The 19022-nt window shown below is 54.2% G+C and overlaps 1 protein-coding gene across 4 annotated transcripts in view; it reads right to left on the reverse strand.

Moving 5' to 3' along the window:
• The window catches only part of PCNT (pericentrin), a 111481-nt gene that overhangs the window by 32116 nt on the left and 60343 nt on the right, over positions 1 to 19022 (reverse strand). For 2 of the 4 annotated variants that reach the window (XM_032276520.1, XM_032276522.1), the window contains exons 17-27: positions 18264 to 18415; positions 15227 to 15369; positions 14710 to 14942; positions 13614 to 13776; positions 12847 to 13059; positions 6028 to 6257; positions 5401 to 5517; positions 5286 to 5306; positions 4400 to 4606; positions 2374 to 2544; positions 1952 to 2104 (exon numbers count right to left, since the gene is read on the reverse strand). In XM_032276520.1, the coding sequence (XP_032132411.1) occupies positions 1952 to 2104; positions 2374 to 2544; positions 4400 to 4606; positions 5286 to 5306; positions 5401 to 5517; positions 6028 to 6257; positions 12847 to 13059; positions 13614 to 13776; positions 14710 to 14942; positions 15227 to 15369; positions 18264 to 18415 (1803 nt within the window). Of the gene's footprint in view, positions 1 to 1951; positions 2105 to 2373; positions 2545 to 4399; positions 4607 to 5285; positions 5310 to 5400; positions 5518 to 6027; positions 6258 to 8618; positions 8652 to 12846; positions 13060 to 13613; positions 13777 to 14709; positions 14943 to 15226; positions 15370 to 18263; positions 18416 to 19022 lie in introns of all 4 variants that reach the window. The other 2 variants (XM_032276521.1, XM_032276519.1) reach the window with 2 other exon arrangements.

Genomic DNA, 19022 nt, shown 5'->3' on the forward strand with positions numbered 1-19022 from the left:
AAAAAACGGAAAAATTCTAACCCATTTGTGTTCTAACAATTTTAAATCAATTTGTTAGAGCCTGAAGGAGGTTCTTGACGCCCTCTCTGCAGAAGATACTACGAAGCTAGAGGCAGCCGTCTCTGAAATGGAGGTTGATACAGATTTTACATTGGTTCCTCCACCTACTCCTGAGCCTTCCACTCCGTCTGTGACTGCTTACGATGATTTAATGCATGAATTACAAACTATTTGCTGGCAAAGCTTGGCTGAACCCTCAATGCAATGACCATTATGGCCTGAACCTTCTGTTCTCTCTCAGCCTTGCTGTAGGGCTCCCAATCATCCATCTAATCAGCCCGGTAAATAAAATCCTCTCTGTTTAAAATGACAGATTAGGCCAGGGAAGGTAGCTCATTCCTGAAATCCCAGCACTTTACAAGGCCGAGGTGAGAGGATCGCTTGAAGCCAGGAGTACAAGACCAGCCTGGGCAAGAGAGTGAGATTCTATCTCTACGGAGAGAAAAAAAAAAAAACAGCCAGATGTGGTGGTTCGTGCCTGTAGTCCTGGCTACTGGGGAGGCTGAGGCAAGAGAATCGCTGGAGCCCAGGGGATTGAGGCTACAGTGAGCTATGATTGTGCCACCTGGGACATAGAAGGAGGCCTGTCTCTTAAAAAATAAAATAACACAAATAAATAAAATGACATATTAGTTTGGATTTCAAAAATCAATTACTGTACTTTTCCAGGCAATCTGTCTCAAAATCATCAGCAAAGAAGTAGTAAAATGAGCTCCTGTCTGCTTCTCATCTTATTAAGTAAGGAAGAGTTTCCACAGGGAAAACAACTTGTCACCGGGATCAGCCTAAAACTCCCTTTTACTCCACAAAGGTTAAAATCATTCACATGTAGCCTTGGTGAGAGGATCAGACGTAAACATCACCACCCTCAACTGCCTCCCACGCCGAGTGCATTCACCAAGCCCATGGCGCATGGCCATCACACACGATTCTACACGTCTTTCCGGGGCATCTGGAAAGTCAGGAATGCTCTGCAATTTTGAGTATCATCTCTACTATAAACAGGGGGTTCTGGTTTTCTTTTCTGCTTCAAAAGCACAGCTATATGAAAATAACAGAAAAGATTTAAAAATAGATTTTTTCATATACACTTACCATGTATCCACAGAAATTAAAAAATAATATTTAAAGATTTTTTTCCTATCACGCCAGTGGGAAGAGAAACGGTGAGTGGCCACTCACTGAAGTCACCTCCTTGAGAAGGACAAGCCAGCCACAGCCCCGTGCCTCTCTCAGCCCACAGCTGCTGTCCCGGGGAAGTGCCTCTCTTCAGATCCCTGACCATCCTCAGATCCCCGACCATCCTCAGATCCCCAACCATCGACCGTCGTCAGATCCCCAGCCATCCTCAGATCCCCGGCCATCCTCAGATCCCTGGCTGTCCTCAGATCCCTGGCTGTCCTCAGATGCCCGACCATCAGCCGTCCTCAGATCCCCAGCCATCCTCAGATCCCCGGCCGTCCTCAGATCCCCGGCCGTCCTCAGGTCCCCGACCATCCCGTCCTCAGATCCCCAACCATCTTCAAATCCCCTATCGTCCTCAGATCCCCGACTGTCCTCAGATCCCTGACTGTCCTCAGATCCCTGACTATCCTCAGATCTCTGAGCATCCTCAGATCTGTGACCATCAGGGCTGCATTCGGAAAGCAGAGTTTGGGGCAGGGGTCTCAGGCTCCCGACTCAAGATCCCTGGAAAGCTGTTCTGTGCACATGGCCCGGGCGGAATCAGGCGATCTATGCAGCTGTCTGCCACATGGGGGCCACGGGCGTCTGTGAAGGCCAGACACTCCCCAGCTCCCCACCCACCCCGTGATGAGGGTCCTGCAGCCGCTCCACATGGCACCAGAGTAAGCAATACAAACAGGAGTTGCGTAGGCCTTTTGTAGCTTACCTTCAAGCTCGCGTTCTCTTCCTGAAGTTCTCTGAGGCTGAAGGCAGTCTGGTTGTTCTGCATGTCTAATTTTAAGTTCAGGTGCAGTATTTCTTCATTCTTACTTACTAAGTCACCTTTAATCTTTTCTAGCTGTTCTTTTAAGTCCAAAACCTTTCATTAAAACAAAAGAAGGGAAGTATTAAAAGTCATCTAATATTCTATTAAGAATTGTTTTAGAAATTACTAAAACAGCTTTGAGAGATTTGAAAGCACATGCCTAAAACAGGTATTACTCCCCTGTGCCTATACCCACAAACAAATGGTAAAGCTGCAAGGAATACGGTGGTCACAAGCCCATCATCTGCGTTACTGGATGTCGGACCTTCCAGAGACGCCACTGGACACTGACCTGCAGTCCCAAGGCCCCACTTCGTACTCACCTCGCTCTCTCGCTGCAGGAGTGCGCTCTGTGTCACCTCTAATGGGGTTTCTGGACTCTGCGGAGGGCTGCCTGCAGGAGGCTCAGGACATCTGCCTGCATCCAGCGTAGACTGCAACGTGGACACTAGAAGCAAGCTACTCATCTGCTGTTCCTTTAACGCCTCTTTATCCTATTAAAAACAGGAAATCTATTTTAAGCAAATATTTGGGAATTCAGTACCTCAAACTGCGGCCTGTTAAAACACAGGCCATCTTCAGCTGCTCCCAAAGCAGGCCAGGTGCACCTGCACGCACCTGCACTCAATGATGCGCCTGGCGCACCAGCACCCAGAACCCTGCCGTCTCCCGGCAGAGGCCTGCCTGGTGCAGGACGTGACCCAGAGCCACAGCCTGTGCCCAAGTCCACTGTGAGGAACTGATCTACAGTAACAGTCACCAAACTATTACCAATATATTCAAAACTGACAAAAACCTGCCAAAAAAATGGGGCAATGGCGGATGCCATGATGATACAATGAATATTTCCTGCCCAGAAAAATTTTTTAAAAGAATATTTAATATGAAGAAAATGGTCACAACGCATTACATGTGCAGGAGACTGGCATATAATAAAGTCCAATTTCACGAAGGGAAAAAAACCATTTTTTAGCCCTGGCACCCCCTAAAGCTCAGTAAACATCTGCTGAATGGAGGCAGAAGGAAGGGGTTGAGGAGCCCTGGAGCAGCTGTCACTGAAGCACAGGCAGTGGCCAGCCAGGGGAGAACTCCGCTCCAAGCACAGGGGACGACGAGCTGTCTTCCCTGCCACACCGGAACGGAAACACCTCAGGTCCTCAGGAAAGGCCCAACCTAATAATTCTCGCCAGCACTTTCAAGAAACAAACATAACTGGCCAAGCGAGGTGGCTCACACCTATAATCCCAGCACTCTGGGAGGCCAAGGTGGGCGGATCACCTGAGGTCAAGAGATCGAGACCATCCTGGCCAACATGGTAAAACCCTGTCTCTACTAAAAATACAAAAATTAGCTGGGCATGGTGGTGGGCGCCTGTAATCCCAGCTACTCGAGAGGCTGAGGCAGGAGAATCGCTTGAACCCTGGAGGCGGAGATTGCGGTGAGCTGAGATCGCGCCACTGCACTCCAGAACGAGACTCCGTCTCAAAAAAAGAATCGGACACACCTGAGAAAGCCTCCTCTCATGTGTGAAGCAGGATTTGGGTCTGAGGGCCAAACGACTGATTCTAAAATCAAATTTCTTACGGAGCCTCACTTTCCAAATAACCTTTCAACCTCTGGTGACAGTAAAGACAGTTGAATTCCTTTTAGCTAAATGCTCACAAAGGAGGAGGGCAAAGCTACTAACTAGAAATGCAGACAGGCAGCCCTGTCCCCTCCAGCCACGAGACCTGCCACCCAGCTCAGCACCGCAGCCCCTCTTTCAACTCTCAGACACAAAAACAGAGCATGAGAAACAACAGCAACGCAAAACCATCACTGGAGAGCTTGCCCCTGGGAGCTGACTTAAGTTGCTCAACTCAAAAACTGAAAGAATTACAAGGGGTTCTCATCAAATTTTTTAGTAAGGTAAGTTTTTTTTTAACCTAAAATAATAAATGTTGGCCAGGCGCGGTGGCTCACGCCTATAATCCCAGCACTTTGGGAGGCCGAGACAGGTGGATGACGAGGTCAAGAGATTGAGACTATCCTAGTTAACATGGTAAAAATAAATAAATAAATGTTTACTTTATGAAATATTAAGGATAAATTCAGAGTTCTTGAGACATAAAGAAATGTTATAAAATGCTACTGCAGCAAATAAAAGCAGGAATCTCCAGAAAGATCAAAGTACGCTTGCTATCCAGTCACCAGTGACTTCTGTTTATCCCTGACGCCTGTGTTTCTGGCACAGACGTGGAGGGTGCGAGTGAAAAGGAAGCCCTGCCCGCTCCCCACCAGCTCAGCGACGAAGCCATGCATGCGGGGATGCCTCGCCACACATCCAGCCACAAAGCGGAGGCGCTTTACTTGTTCTAGCTCTTTCACAATGTTTCTCTGGTTTTCCAATTCTTCCTGGAGCTGGGCCACTTTTTTTCTGATGTGGACGTTCATCTCCTCCAGACGTTTAATCTCGTCTTCCTGCACTGACACTTGTCTATCTGCCAACTCTTTCTGTAGAGCCAATTCATTAAATCCATCCGACTTCTCTCTCAACTTTTGCTGTAACAACTCAACCTAAAACAACAAAAAGTGCTTGAGAAATACAACAGACTGTTTCACAAAAACCCATCTTCCAAACAAAACAATAGACAGCAAACGGATGGATGCCCTCCGCCCTCTCCTGGAGCCAAGCCGCACAGGGAGGCCTGAGGGAAGAACAACTGGGTGAAGGGATACTACTCAGCCACAAAAAGAAAAAGCTATGGCTACACTCAGCAACCTGGATCAATCCCAGATTCAGTGAACAGTGTCAGTCCCCAAAGATGACAGACTTCACACATCAGAAAGATGGAAAAGTTTTAGAAGCAGACGACAGGGGTGGCTGCCAAAGAAAGAACTACGGCATGGCCGTGAAAGGGCACATGAGGGTCCCTGGAGGGCGGAAGGCGCTGCAGCGTCACCAGGTCCCATACCGGCTGTGACACTGCGTTCCAGCTTTGCAGATGTGACCTCTGGGGAACTGCATGTCTGCCCCGAGGGATCAGGGCCTTACCTCTAACGGCTGTGTGTGAATCCACCGTTAATTTTTAAAAAGAATAAACAAACCTACTAGAGCTTCCTCAGACAAAGGAAAGCAGGCGGCTGCAGCCCAAGCAAGAGTGAGAAGAGCGAGTGGGCAGAGGACAGTCCCCGTGGGCGCAGGGGAGCCTGGGCGCGAGCGCAGGGGGTGCCTGTCTCATCGACGCCTCCTCACCTCTCCATCCAGCGGCGCCTGCTGCCGTTTTCACGTACATGGAAGGCAAAAAGTTAAAGCTTAAAAACACAGCAGAAGACAGCAAGCCGCGGCACCGCACACCACGCGGACTTACCTGGCTGTCGTGAGGGCCGCAGGGCTGCGGCTTGGCCGCCTGGTGGAGCTGCCCCTCCAGCCTCTGAATCTCCTGCTGGAACTCCTCACGTTCATGCTCCCTCTCGGCGGCCTGCTCCTGGGGGGAGAAGCAGCATGTTGGAACCGCCTAACGGGGCCTGTGGGACCCTTGCAGCGAAGGCCCAGGCTTTCACAGCACATGGAAGCGCGACCACCCAACAGCTCAGACTCCAAATTTCCCCCTCGTCACAGCCGCCTTGTAAAAGGGAGGTAAGTAAAGAAAAGCGGGCTTCTGCATGGAACACAGGAACGTCTGGAACTGGCGGGCAGGAGGACGAGAGCTGGTGAAAGCATGCAGTGCAGGCCCAGTCTGGCCCCAAAGGACGCCTCTGGGACTGAGAAGGAGCATGGCAAGACCAGGGAAGGCAGCCCTTGGAGGCCTGAGCCACAAACATGGGCAACCAAGACACCCACCAAGAGTCAGTGACCTGGGTGCCCCCGTGCAGCAGGTGTGGGATGCCCGCCTCAACATCCCACGAGAGAAGCTTCTGTAACGATCTGGAAAGAAGCTCAGGCTGTAACGGCAGCTTTCAGTGACCAAATAAAAAGCATTATTCAGAATTCTTACATCCATGAATTGCCGCTGGCTGCGCAAATGCTTGTCCAGAGACGCCACCTGCTGTTCCAGGGCGGTGACAGCCTCTGCCTGCTTGGCACACCCGAGATGCTGAGACAGCTGTTCTTCCAACTCCAACTCCAAAATCTTCATCTGGGCGAGCAGGGCTGAGCGGTCCTTCTCAGCCTGCTTTTTGGTCTCCGACTGTTCCGTGACCAGATCCTCCACTTCCTTCCGGAGAGCTAAGGAGGCAAACCAGACAAAGACAGGGAACGCCTGCACCTCAGGGGCTGTACTGAGCAGGGCACACACGTGCATTTCCTGATGATGATTCCCTCAAAACCCACCCAAAATGAAGTCACATGACTTTGGGGTAAAAAGCCCATCTTTTAAAACAAAATTGGCTAAAATAAATTTTTTAAGCCTGAGAAGAATACTTCTGAGTGACACATCAGGTAATTCTGTAGGAATTCTGTCTTCACAACACTCTCCCTGACAGAAACACACGACTAAGACTCTCCCCATGCAAGCCCAGTCCCAGCAGACGAATGACGGTGCTGAGTGCCTGGAGTTGTGACGTGTCTGGGGGAAAGGCAAATGCCCCATTGGTAAAGCAAAAGCGAATCTAGGCCAGGCACGGTGGTTCACACCTGTAATCCCAACACTTTGGGAGGCCAAGGCAGGCAGATCACTTGAGGTCAGGAGTTTGAGACCAGCCTGGACATCATGTTGAAATCCCGTCTCTACTAAAAATACAAAAATCAGTTGGGCGTGGTGGTGCATGCCTGTAATCACAGCTACTCAGGAGGCTGAGGCAGGAAAATTACTTGAATCTGGAGCAGAGGGTGCAGTGAGCTGAGGTTGCAGTGAGCTAAGATCACCGCTGCACTCCAGTTTGGGCAGCAAAGTGAGGCTCCATCTCATAAATATAAATAAATAAAATTAACTGGGTATCGCAGTTTAAATTTCTGTCCCCTCCAAAACTCCTGCTGGAATTTCATTGCCAGTGTGGTTATACTGGAGGGGCCTTTAAAAGGTGATTAGGCCAGAAGGGCTCCACCCTCACAGCAGCTGGGATGCCTCGATCAGAGGGCTGTGGCTGTGGGCCCTCCCTCCAGGCCCTTCCGCCTCTGCCCCATAAAGATCCTGAGGAGCCAGCTCTCCACTCCAGAGGGCGCAGCATGTAAGGCTCTGCCTTAGAAGCAGAGACCAAGCCCTCACCAGACACCAAACCTGCTGGCATCTTCACCTTAGGCTTTCCAGCGTCCAAAAGTGCGAGCCACAAAGGTCTGTCTGTGATGAATCCCCGAGCCTCAAGATTCTGTTCCAGTAGCCCAGACTGCCTGAGACCCTGGGTAGTGAAGCCCCAGGCCAAGTGCAAACTGCGGATTAAAAAGCATCTTGAGACAAGGGGCTCTCTGCTGCTGAATCCTGAAGTCTTTATTTATTACTGTTTTTTTTTTGAGACAGTCTGGCTCTGGGATTACAGGTGTGAGCAACCACTCCCAGCCTGAATCCTGAACTCTTTAAGCCATCCAAAAACGAAATTATTAAATTCGTGCATGTTAATTGACATTTCACCAGTTTCGAAAAAAACATTTTGATCTATAAAATTGTTAGTGTTTTATAACAAACTATCATGGCCAAAGCAAGTAACATTCTCAATAAATGCTCACGCCGCTGTCCGCAGTGACGGCAACTCCGCTGTAAACATGCTGCTGTGGCAATGCCATTCACAGCCTGGGACGAGGGGTTGGCCCGGGGACAGCTGCTCCCCAACTACAGCCCTGGGACAAGGGGTTGGCCCCGGGACAGCTGCTCCCCAACTATAGCCCTGGGACGAGGGGTTGGCCTGGGCACAGCTGCTCCCCAACTACAGCGCGGGGATGAGGGGTTGGCCCGGGGACAGCTGCTCCCCAACTACAGCCCGGGGACGAGGGGTTGGCCCGGGGACAGCTGCTCCCCAACTACAGTCCTGGGACGAGGGGTTAGCCCGGGGACAGCTGCTCCCCAACTACAGTCCGGGGACGAGGGGTTGGCCCGGGGACAGCTGCTCCCCAACTACAGTCCTGGGACGGGGGGTTGGCCCGGGGACAGCTGCTCCCCAACTATAGTCCTGGCCCTGGACATGACCCGGGCTCCGCGCGGCCCAAAACATCACCATCTTCAGGGCCAAGGGCGCCGGGGCACACACTGGGGCTGGGCGCCTATGGCACACACGCAGCCTCAGGGAGGCACAGGAGGATCGCAATCCCCGCTGGTTGAGCAGGCGACCCCCATGCTGAGCAGGCACAGGCCCTCCTAGGAGACCAGAGCAGGGACCCAGCCCAACAACAGCTACAACTGCCACAAGAGTTCCTGAAAAGCAGCACAAACTGTAGCTTAGGACTGTAGTTAGTATCATCAGAGAAATGCTCCCGTGTTGCTGGGGAATTGAAATGAGACACTACCACCCACTTCTGTGAATACTGATGATTAGAGTATCGCTGTATTTATTGTTTGCCACAGAAGTTCTGAAGGTCTTTTCTTTAGTAAATAATTTGCAAAATCCAGTGCAAACACACAGCACATCACACAGAGATCACTCGTTTGTCCTTACAGACCTGAGTCCGTGTGTGCTGCAGTGACAGCTGTACCTACGGACGAAAGTGCATTTACTGAGGCGGACACGGAACCTGAGAGTCAGAGCCACGAAAGTGCATTTACTGAGGCAGACACGGAACCTGAGAGTCAGAGCCACGAAAGGGCATTTACTGACGCGGACACAGAACCTGAGAGTCAGAGCCACTGAAGGCTCCGGGCACTGCTACTGGTCTTGAACAATCTCTAGGTTCAGTGTCCACCATGCCCACAACCACCTGTGCAGGTGCAGCACACGGACTTTTTGAGGAAACCAAGGGAACAAACGGGACAGGCGACACTGCCGGAACAGGGCCAGGAAACACGCCTCACAGCAGAGGAGGCGCCACGCAGTACGGCCAGGTTGGGCTGCGGCACATGGGCCCTGCCGGTAGGCAGGGCACAGTCACACAGCTGCAGGTCCAGGGTGAAAGGAAAAGAGAGAAACCAGAATGGGAAACTAAGGCAGAGTTAACAACATCAAAATGAAAGCAAACCAAGAGGACCACAGAGAAATGATGAGAATTTCCCAGTGACAAAACAGAGTTGGTCCAGGACATGAAAGGGCTCCATGAGATCCGTGCCCAGCATGCCAGGCACCTGCCACTGCAGAGCCTGTGGTAAGCCTCAGCTTCTATCCTGGGGCCTGCAGGGACCCGACAGGCTATGGACACCCAGGGCCCACGTCCACCTGCCACGGCACTCCCTGGTGGGCCAGGCCTCACAGCAGGGGGTGAACCAGAGGCAAAGCAGCAGAGGGGCCACCACAGCCTTGGGAAGAAGCCTCTGTGGTGCTCAGCCCCATATGCCCAGGCCCAGGCCAAGACACCCATGCTGGCCACAGGGGCCCTGGCCACTCGGCCTAGGCCTCACCAGGCGGTTCAAGAATACACAGGCCGTACACCCCTTTCTCTGCCAGGAGTCCTGACTAACGAGGTGACTGGGCTGAAGTCCAAGGACTCGTGGTGATAAAACACCAGGTGGTCTCCCCCATCAAAGAGTGCGGCCCAGCTACCACTGGCTGGGCACAAAGACACTGGAAACAGGACAGCAGAATCCACAGGGAGGGGCCCGGCCACGAGGCTGCCTCTCGACAGCATGGGGCAAGCAGAGAAAGCATCAGGGGAGACAAAATGACGGATGCCAGACACAACAGCAGAGTCGGGACAGAGATGCAGGCCCTGGGTGCCAAGAGTGATGGAGGATGTCCGAGCTGTTGCTGAAAAGTCCGAGGAGACGCAGGAAAACGAGCGCCTCACAGGAAAAGAAACAGCATCTTGAGTCATGTCTCCAGCACAACTTGACTCACAGAGGTGGCGATGGAGGAGACTCCAGGCCCTCCCAGTCCTCCCTCTGTGGACACATGTTGTACAGGGGCAGCAGCACTTGGAGGCCCGTGGGGAGACAACACTGGCCTGAGCCTGGCAGCAGCCAACTCCACAGTGAGGACTTCACAGCTGGCCAAGGAAAATCCACCCCAGAGCAAGGCCAAGGTCAAGCTGGCAGGCAAGAAGGGAACACCAAGAACAGCAGGAAGGGCCCAACACCCACAGGTGCGGCCAAAAAACACTGGCTTAAATGGACCAAAAGAAGACACTCACAGGTAGGGTTTTGTTTTTTGTTTTTGAGACAGAGTCTTGCTCTGTTGCCAGGCACCAGGCTGGAGTGCAGTGGCACAATTGCGGCTTACTGCAATCTCTCCTCCTGGGTTCGAGCAATTCTCCTGTCTCAGCCTCTCAAGTAGCTGGGACTACAGGTGCAAGCCACCACGCCCAGCTAATTTTTGTATTTTTTGGTAGAGATTGGGTTTCGCCATGTTGGCCAGGATGGTCTCGATCTCTTGATCTTGTGATCCACCCACCTCGGCCTCCCAAAGTGCGGGGATTACAGGCATATGCCACCACGCCCGGCCTACAGGTAGGGTTTCTTAAAAAGTCATGAACACGGTATCCACATGAGACACAACTAAAACACAGCATTTAAAAAGACTCAAAATGAAAGGACAAGAAAAGATATACGAGGGGAAAAGCACCAGGCTAATCCTTCAACCTCAGAAATGTACATAAAAAATAGAAACAGGATAAACAGGAATGACAAAAATGAATGAAAAAAAGAAGAAGACAGTGTGGACGTGATCATAGACAGTTTAAAACACCCAGCAAGACAACGCCTTCCACACTGGGCCAAAGAATCACAAGCTTGTGTGACCCAAAGGTCAACACGAGCATCACAGGTGGAAAGGCTAGGGCATGACCTGAACCCACAGCCTGCGAGGTGGCAAACATGCCTGCCGGCGTCCAACCCAAAAAGCCCACAGAGTGAAGAAAGCCAGAAACCACAGGAGCTGGCCGGGCACAGTGACTCACACTTGTAATCCCAGCACTTTGGGAGGCTAAGGCAGGTGGCTCACTTGAGGTCAGGAGTTCAAGACCAGCCTGGCCAACGTGGTGAAACCCTATCTCTACCAAAAATATAAAAACTCAGCCGGGTGTGGGCCGGGCGTGGTGGCTCAAGCCTGTAATCCCAGCACTTTGGGAGGCCGAGGTGGGTGGATCACGAGGTCAAGAGATTGAGACCATCCTGGTCAACATGGTGAAACCCCGTCTCTACTAAAACTACAAAAAATTAGCTGGGCATGGTGGCGCGTGCCTGTAATCCCAGCTACTCAGGAGGCTAAGGCAGGAGAATTGCCTGAACCCAGGAGGTGGAGGTTGCGGTAAGCCGAGATCGTGCCATTGCACTCCAGCCTGGGTAACAGGAGTGAAACTCCGTCTCAAAAGAAAGAAAAAAAATCAGCCAGGTGTGGTGATGCGTGCCTATAATCCCAGCTACTCAGAAGGCTGTGCAGGAGAATCGCTTGAATCTGAGAGGCGGAGGTTGTAGTGAGCCGACATCATGCCACTGCACGACAGCCTGGGCGACAGCAAGACTCTGTCTCAAAAAAGAAACCACAGGAGCAAGAAATCATAGGAACGAGAGCAAAAATCCACGAGACAGAAGACAGCAAATGAGAATGGCCACAAATATTAAAAGCTGGTTGTTTTCTAAAGAGAAAAACGTAAAAAAAAAATAGTTTTTAAAACAAAAAATGAGACTTCTGAATTGGCTGTGGTGGTTCCTTCGATGCCCAAGCTTATAACTACTCCAGTTTGTGTTGGGAAGGGATGACCCCGAGACCACAAACTCCTGGAAGGAATGAAAAGCACCGGCTCCTCTGCCTCCGGAGCACCGAGATCCCGGAGTGCAGAGAGTCTGCCCAGTGGGAGCCTGAGATCCCAGGAGTGCGGGGTGCCCACGGGGTGGGAGCCTGAGATTCCGGGAGTGCAGAGTGCCTTCGGGGTGGGAGCCTGAGATCCCGGGAGTGCGGGGCGCCTGCGGGGTGGGAGCCTGAGATCCCGGGAGTGCAGAGTGTCTGCGGAGTGGGAGCCTGAGATGCCAGGAGTGCAGAGTGCCTGCGGGGTGGGAGCCTGAGATCCCGGGAGTGCGGGGCGCCCACGGGGTGGGGGCCTGAGATCCCAGGAGTGCAGGGTGTCTACAGGGTGGAAAAATGGGCACGCGGGTGGCAGGACCAGCCAGGTCTGAGCTGAAAAGGTATGGGGAGAAAGCCAGGGTCAGAGGCAGCGACCGGGGAGGCACAGCATCAGGACTGAGGGCAGACACCCCAGCCCTGGGAAAAGCCTTTGCTCAAGCTCAGCAAGCTACTGAGAACACAGTTCCCTGAAGGCTTGACATTTTAAGCTTCTTATGTTTTGGCCGTTTTCATTTTAAATGCCTTTAAAACCAAAATATCTAAAAATCTGAAAGGATATGAACTAATTTTGTTAGAACTATATTTTCCTCATTGGGGTTAGTATCAGGCCCTCGGCTATTTTTAATGAGATCGTAAAGCTGCTCTCTTTTGCCGCGGCTTGGCTCTGCCCCCAGCTGCTGCTGTTGGACTCAGAACTCCTCTTATTTCCACCTCACAGAGGTGGGGGACCCTCCAACCAGCGGGGCCAACAGACAACCCACCTTCTCCGAAAGGGCAGCAAGGCCAGCGGACCCCTCACAGATCCCGCACAAGCTTCCCACGCCCAGCATTCCATAGAAGCAGCGTGCTGGTTTACACTTGGCCCTCTAGAGACACTGAGCATCCCCGGGAGCTGGGGAAGCCGCGGCAGCCGCGCCCACGTCCCACAGTTCACACTGCCCTCCAGAGCCCACGCTCCTCACCAGCTTCTCTGGCCTCTGCATCCGCGGCTGCAGCCTCCCCCTGGCTCCACAGACGGGCACACTCCTCCCTCAGTGCCGCCTGCTCCTGCACCGCGTGCTGCAGCTGCCGCCTCAGGCTCTCCAGCTCCAGAACCAGGCGGTGCTCGGAATCCTCCTTCCCAGCCAGCGCCTTCTGCAGATCCACAGCCTCCACCTTGAATCCCTCGAGGGTACCTTTGGGGGACACAGAGATGCTCTGAGAAAGCCAGCCCTGGGTGCAGAGTTGACATCACCCCATATCCACACCTGCTCCACGGTTTGCATAGAGACCTCAAGCAAGGAGACCCATGAGACAAGCGCCACGGGCAACGGAGGACGGCCTGCTGGGAGTGAGGAACGTGCCACCGCCCCTGAGGGCAGCAGACCTAAGAGCTGGAGGCATGTAGGACCAGCTGAGACCCTGAGAGACAGGGCCATGGGCAACGGAGGATAGCCTGCTGGGAGGGAGGAACCTGGACACCGCCCCTGAGGGCAGCAGAGCTAAGAGCTGGAGGCTTCCATGACCCAGCTGGGGGCCTCCAACGGAGCAGCTCCCAAACACCCTGTTCCTCCCATACCATGGGTACCTCCCACTGTTGGCTTCGTTTTACATTTCACTTTTAAAACCCCATTCCGAAGGCTTCCTTCCTTCATCGAGGCCGGGCCTGCCCCCGCATTGGCTCCAGGTGCCCGAGGCCCCGCGCTGCTCACCCTGCGGCTCTAGGAGCCCAAGGCCCCGCGCTGCTCACCCTGCGTCTTGTGCAGCTCCAGCGCCAGCTCCGCCTTTGCTGCGCTCTCCTCCTTCAAGCACTCCAGCAGCTCCTGGTGCTTCCTGACAACCTGTGCCGTCTCCTCATTTTTAAAACTAAATTCTTTTTCAAAACGAGAATGAATCTGGCGTGCTTCTTCCAACTGTTAAAACACATTTACAAATCAAAACTTCAAATCAAAAATAACTGAAGCTTATGTTACTTCTACCCCCGGGCCCTTCGGGCCGTCACCACCCAGGCAGGGCCAGGGCTCCAGTCTCCAACGAGGACCCTGCACGTGGCCAGCAGTCCCTCCCGGCCTCCCAGCTGAGCCCTGGTCCCTCTCCCTTCCTCCAGACACTCCCCTGGCAAGTGTGTCCAGTCTGGGACTCCCAGACCATCTACAGGCTGAGGCCCAGAGTCACCTCTGAATTCAAAACTTAGCAAAAAATGATTTTTTTCTTTTGAGACAGGGTCTCTTTCTGTCACCCAGGCTGGAGTGCAGTGGAACAATCATGACTCACTGCAGTCAGCCTCGGCCTCCTGGGCTCAAGCAATCCTCCTGCCTCAGCCTCCTGAGGAGCTGGGTCTGCAGGTGCATGCCACCCACGCCTGGCTAAATTAAAAAAGAAAAGAAAATTTGTACAGATGGGAGTCTTGCTATGTTGCCCGGGCTGGCTCAAACTCCTAGGCTCAAGTGAGCCTCCTACCTCAGCCTCCCAAAGTGCGGGGACTACAGGAATGAACATTGTGCCTGGCTGAAAAAAGGATCTTTGATTGCTTTCCACGTATTCCTATTTAATGTCTTTTTTAATTGTCTAAAATGTTCTAAAACAATTTAAAAAACAATTTCCCTTTTTAGTGATAATCTCTAAATATGAAAACATGCCATATGGAGTTGCAATGGTGCATGAAGTGAAGTGAAATAAATGTGTCTATGTATTATCCAAATTAAACTGATTCTATCACATTCAGAGCAAGCCCACTTCCTCATCTGATTCAGAAAAGCCTCCTCCCTGGGGAGAAACCCACGAGACTATGGCTGACACCAGCGTCCACCAGGCTTTTGAGGAAACATCAGCTACTCACTCCTCACCTGCCTGCTAGAGTCCAGGGCCATCTCCAGGAGTCCATCCACGGCCAGGCTGAGGCTCTGGAAGACCCTCCGGATGGGCTGCTCACATTCCCGCACACTTTCTGGGCTCATGAGAAAGCTTTCACGCATGTGGCTGCTAATCTCAGCCACGCAAGACATCTCTGCACATTCAGACAAGGTTCTGTCCAACTCCGGCAGGGCTGCGTCAGACCATGTCTCCTCCAGCGCCGGAGCTGAAAGACGGGCAGTACCGGCACACGTGGCTCAGCGAGCAAGTTGGCCACAGCCACGACAGCCACAGCGACAAGGCATCTCAGAATGAGAACCAGGAACTGAGACAAGACAGCACCCGTCACAGGAGCTGGCAAATTTGGCCCAGACCCCAGTCTCGGCCTACTCTAAGTAGGAAACCAGGAAAGCAGTGCCTTCCTGGAGGATCCTCTCCGAGAGCTCCAGGCCCACATAGGGACTGCAAGCACAGGGTGGGCAGCTGGGGGCCTGGTCCTGGCACACTCACCTGCCGACAGGGCCAGGCCTGTGCCCGCGTCGTCCAGACAGAGCCCCACACGCTCCCCAATCCGGCTCCTTAGGGTGATGGCTGCCCTCAGCGTCTCTCCAAACAATCCCAGCAGCCTGCGCAGGGCGTCCTGGAGGGCCCCTCTGAGACAGGAAACACCCATCAGGTAAGCCGGTCATGGCATGGGAACCCACCCCAGATACTGCTGAGGGGCTGCCCACCAGTCTGCACGACTCGGCCCACAGCCACCTGTCCCTGTGGAGCCGGAATCCTCACCCCCACGAGCACGGGAAGCTGAGACCACAGACAAGACAACCACTGGGTGCCCACTCCAGGACGTGGGCTTCCTAGGTGAGGTCTTCCTGATGCCATTTCTGATTTGCAAAAGGTGCCATATTAGGAATGCAACAAGCCCGTCCTGCAGGTATGCGATGTGGGTGCATAGTGTAAATCACCCTATGATTTACACTATGGAGCGGCACACAGGCTCCGTCTCTCCCCCAGAGCACAGGCTGCACCAGCCAGCGGTTTTACAAGATGTCTGTCCAACACCAGTCATGCCTAAGCCACACGTTCACAGGAGTCGCAAGGTGAGAGGAGGATGGCGTCTCCCAGCCTCCCTCTAGGCCTCGCGGACGTGTGGTCTGAGATGCTTCTGTTTTTACACACAGGGGCTCCTGGGGCCCAGGCCCCTCCACGCCTTGCTCCCTGCACTGCAATGTAGGGGCAGCCCTCCCAAGTGTGATGCCACTGAGGAAGGGCAGGCTGACCCTGCACCTACACGGCTGACCCTCCCTCCACTCCTCTCACAGTTCTAACCCCCAGAGCCCAACCCTGTGGAGCAGACGCTGAGGACTGATTCATGGAGACCGTGAGGTGAGACCGGCAGAAGCGCCGTGCAGGCCCTGAGGAGCCCAGGACTCTGGGCAAATAACAGGGAGGGGGAGTCCTGAGGAGAGAATGCCACCCATTCCCTGGCACACTTCCAGCCCCTGAAATGTCCAACTCTTGCAGGCAGCAGGGCGTTGGCAGCTGCCCCTCCTCATGACAGGCACTCCCTCCAGCCTATAGGGATGGCAGGCTCACCTCTGCGCCCCTCATGTTTACAGCCTGGGCTACCCCACCTACTTCTACACCCCTTAAGTTTAGAGCACAGGATGCCCTACCCACTGCCAACCTCTGTGCCCCTCAGTTTAGAAGCTGGGGGGCCACCTCGCCTGCCGCTCGCCATGGCTCCGGTGACTCAAGAGTCAGCACCAAGCTACAAGTTGCCCACAGCCAAGTGCAAGAAAAGGCAAGGTCCTCACAGAAAAATCACAAAACCTGATGAAAAGAACAAAGATCTGCACAGACACGCCCCAAACACGGACGGACCCTCAGCATGACAGATGCCAACGCTCCAGAAACAGCTGTGAACTCAGAGAATCCCATCAGCCTGACCCAGTCTCCCGACCCTGGATGGGCTCCACGGTGCAGCCAAACTCAGTCCAGGGCTTCAGGACACAGAGGCCTCGGGCGGGACACACCACAGGAGCAGGAGACAGAGGCCTCAGGTGGGACACGCCACAGGAGCGGGACACAGAGGCCTCGGGCGGGCGGGACACACCACAGGAGCGGGAGACAGAGGCCTCGGGCGGGCGGGACATACCACAGGGGAGGGACACAGAGGCCTTGGGTGGGACACACCACAGGGGCAGGACACAGAGGCCTCGGGCGGGACACACCACAGGGGAGGGACACACCACAGGGGCGGGAGACAGAGGCCTCGGGCGGGCGGGACACACCACAGGGGCGGGACACAGAGGCCTCGGGCGGGCGGGACACGCCACAGGGGCGGGACACAGAGGCCTTGGGTGGGCGGGACACACCACAGGAGCGGGACACAGAGGCCTCGGGTGGGTGGGACACACCACAGGGGCGGGACACAGAGGCACAGGAGCAGGACATAGACGCCTTGGGTGAGACATACCACAAGGGTGGGACACAGAGGCCTCGGGCGGGACACACCACAGGAGCAGGACACAGACGCCTTGGGTGAGACACACCACAGGGGCGGGACACAGAGGCCTCGGGCGGGACACACCACAGCGGTGGGACACACCACAGGAGCAGGACATAGACGCCTTGGGTGAGACACACCGATGGGAGCTGCCAAAGACCCACGAATGGGGACGGGGAGGACACGCACCCAAGGGGAGGCTGCACTGGCCAACTCCGTGGAGTCCACTGCCCAGACAGGTGCAAGCAACAACAGCGGAGAAGCTGCAGGCTCACCCCAGAGTCACACAAAAGCAAAACGTAAAGCCCGTGAGATGACCTGGGAAAACCTACATGGTGTCAGAGTAGCAGTTTCTTAAGACCCCAAACGAGATAAAGGGGCAGTCGAGCCTGAGGGATGGCACCGCCACAGGAGAGGAGGTGCCAGGACAGGACACAGGCCTGGGCCCGTGTGCTCAGGGGAGGCGACCCTGCAGCCCATGGTGAGCACACGCATGCCCTGCCATGGGAGAGCCCACGGGGCTGGGCGCTCAGCCCCCTGCCTGCAGGTCCCCAGGCACAGGCTCCCCGTGCAGAAAGGAATGGGCAGGGCTACAGTTGCTGCTCAGCTCAGTCTCAGAAACACGCGTGACACAGAGAGATGTGTGAGGCATGACGTTCCCACACAGTCCAAGCCACAGGAACCACGAGACGTGTGGGCCTGCACCCCACGCTAGGGACGAGGACCTGGATGCACCGTGGGGATGCTGATACCTAAGGGGAGGGGCCGGGCTCTGAGTGGGAGGAGAGGGACGGGATTTCCCAGGGAGGCTAGATGGGAAGCTGAGACACAGCAGGCAGGCAGGCGTGTGCTTCCAGCGCTTACAATCTTCTTAGGTGAGAGAAATAAGGAGGCCGGGTCCCCATCCACCAGGAGTCAGTGTGCACGGTGGCACCAGCCATGGGGCCAGGAGCCGGTCAGCCAGGGACCAATGGCCTCCACGTGACCCGGCGGGTGCAGGCAGCCACGAGGCAGCCCCGGGGCCAAGGACACACTGACCTCTCGCTGTGGGACAGGTCGGCGTCAGCCTTGAGCATGGAGAGAAGGTTTGCACCCTCCTGATTCTCCCGCTCCCGCCTCTGCTGCAGCGCCTCCAGCTCAGCACGGCACTCTTCTATCTCGTGACTCAAGGAGAAGACCTGGTCTTTCAGCTACGGGGAAAGATCGTAAATGCTTCAGTTAAAACGGTATGGTTAAAAGTCAATGGCTGTAGGGGACTTTCAATGTAACGGTCACGATTCGAGTCTCTGACACAGGACTTCTCAGCCCTGCGATGGTGCGAGAGCAGAAGGTATTCTGGCGCATTCGACGCACGGTGCCTTGACCAACAATGGTGGAGACGCGGCCCCCGCACAGGCCAAGGGGCACATTTAATAAAAATACAGCAAAGGTAAACAAGGTGCCGATTCAAGGTGAAAATCACTGATACGGTTTCTTCTCCATTACTCATCATTTACAAAAGAAGAATACATTGGCATCCCCAGCTGGAACCTGAGGCCAGGGGAGGGAAGGGGTGGTCATCAGAGATCCACTGCTCCAACAGCAATTCCAGTAAGTCACTGTGACTGGTCATTCACAAAAGTCAGGTGCCAGGTAAGACAAAGATCTTTCTTTTTGAAACAGGGTCTCATTCTGTCGCCCAGGCTGAGTGCAGTGGCCCAACCACGGCTCACTGTAGCCTCAATCTCTGGGGCACAAGCAATCCTCCTACCTCAGATTCCTGAGAAGCCGGGACTACAGGCGCGCACCACCACACCT

Source organism: Sapajus apella, unplaced genomic scaffold (assembly GCF_009761245.1).
Source record: "Sapajus apella isolate SASKATOON/1434 unplaced genomic scaffold, GSC_monkey_1.0 scaffold8, whole genome shotgun sequence".
Classification (NCBI taxonomy): Eukaryota; Metazoa; Chordata; class Mammalia; order Primates; family Cebidae; genus Sapajus; species Sapajus apella.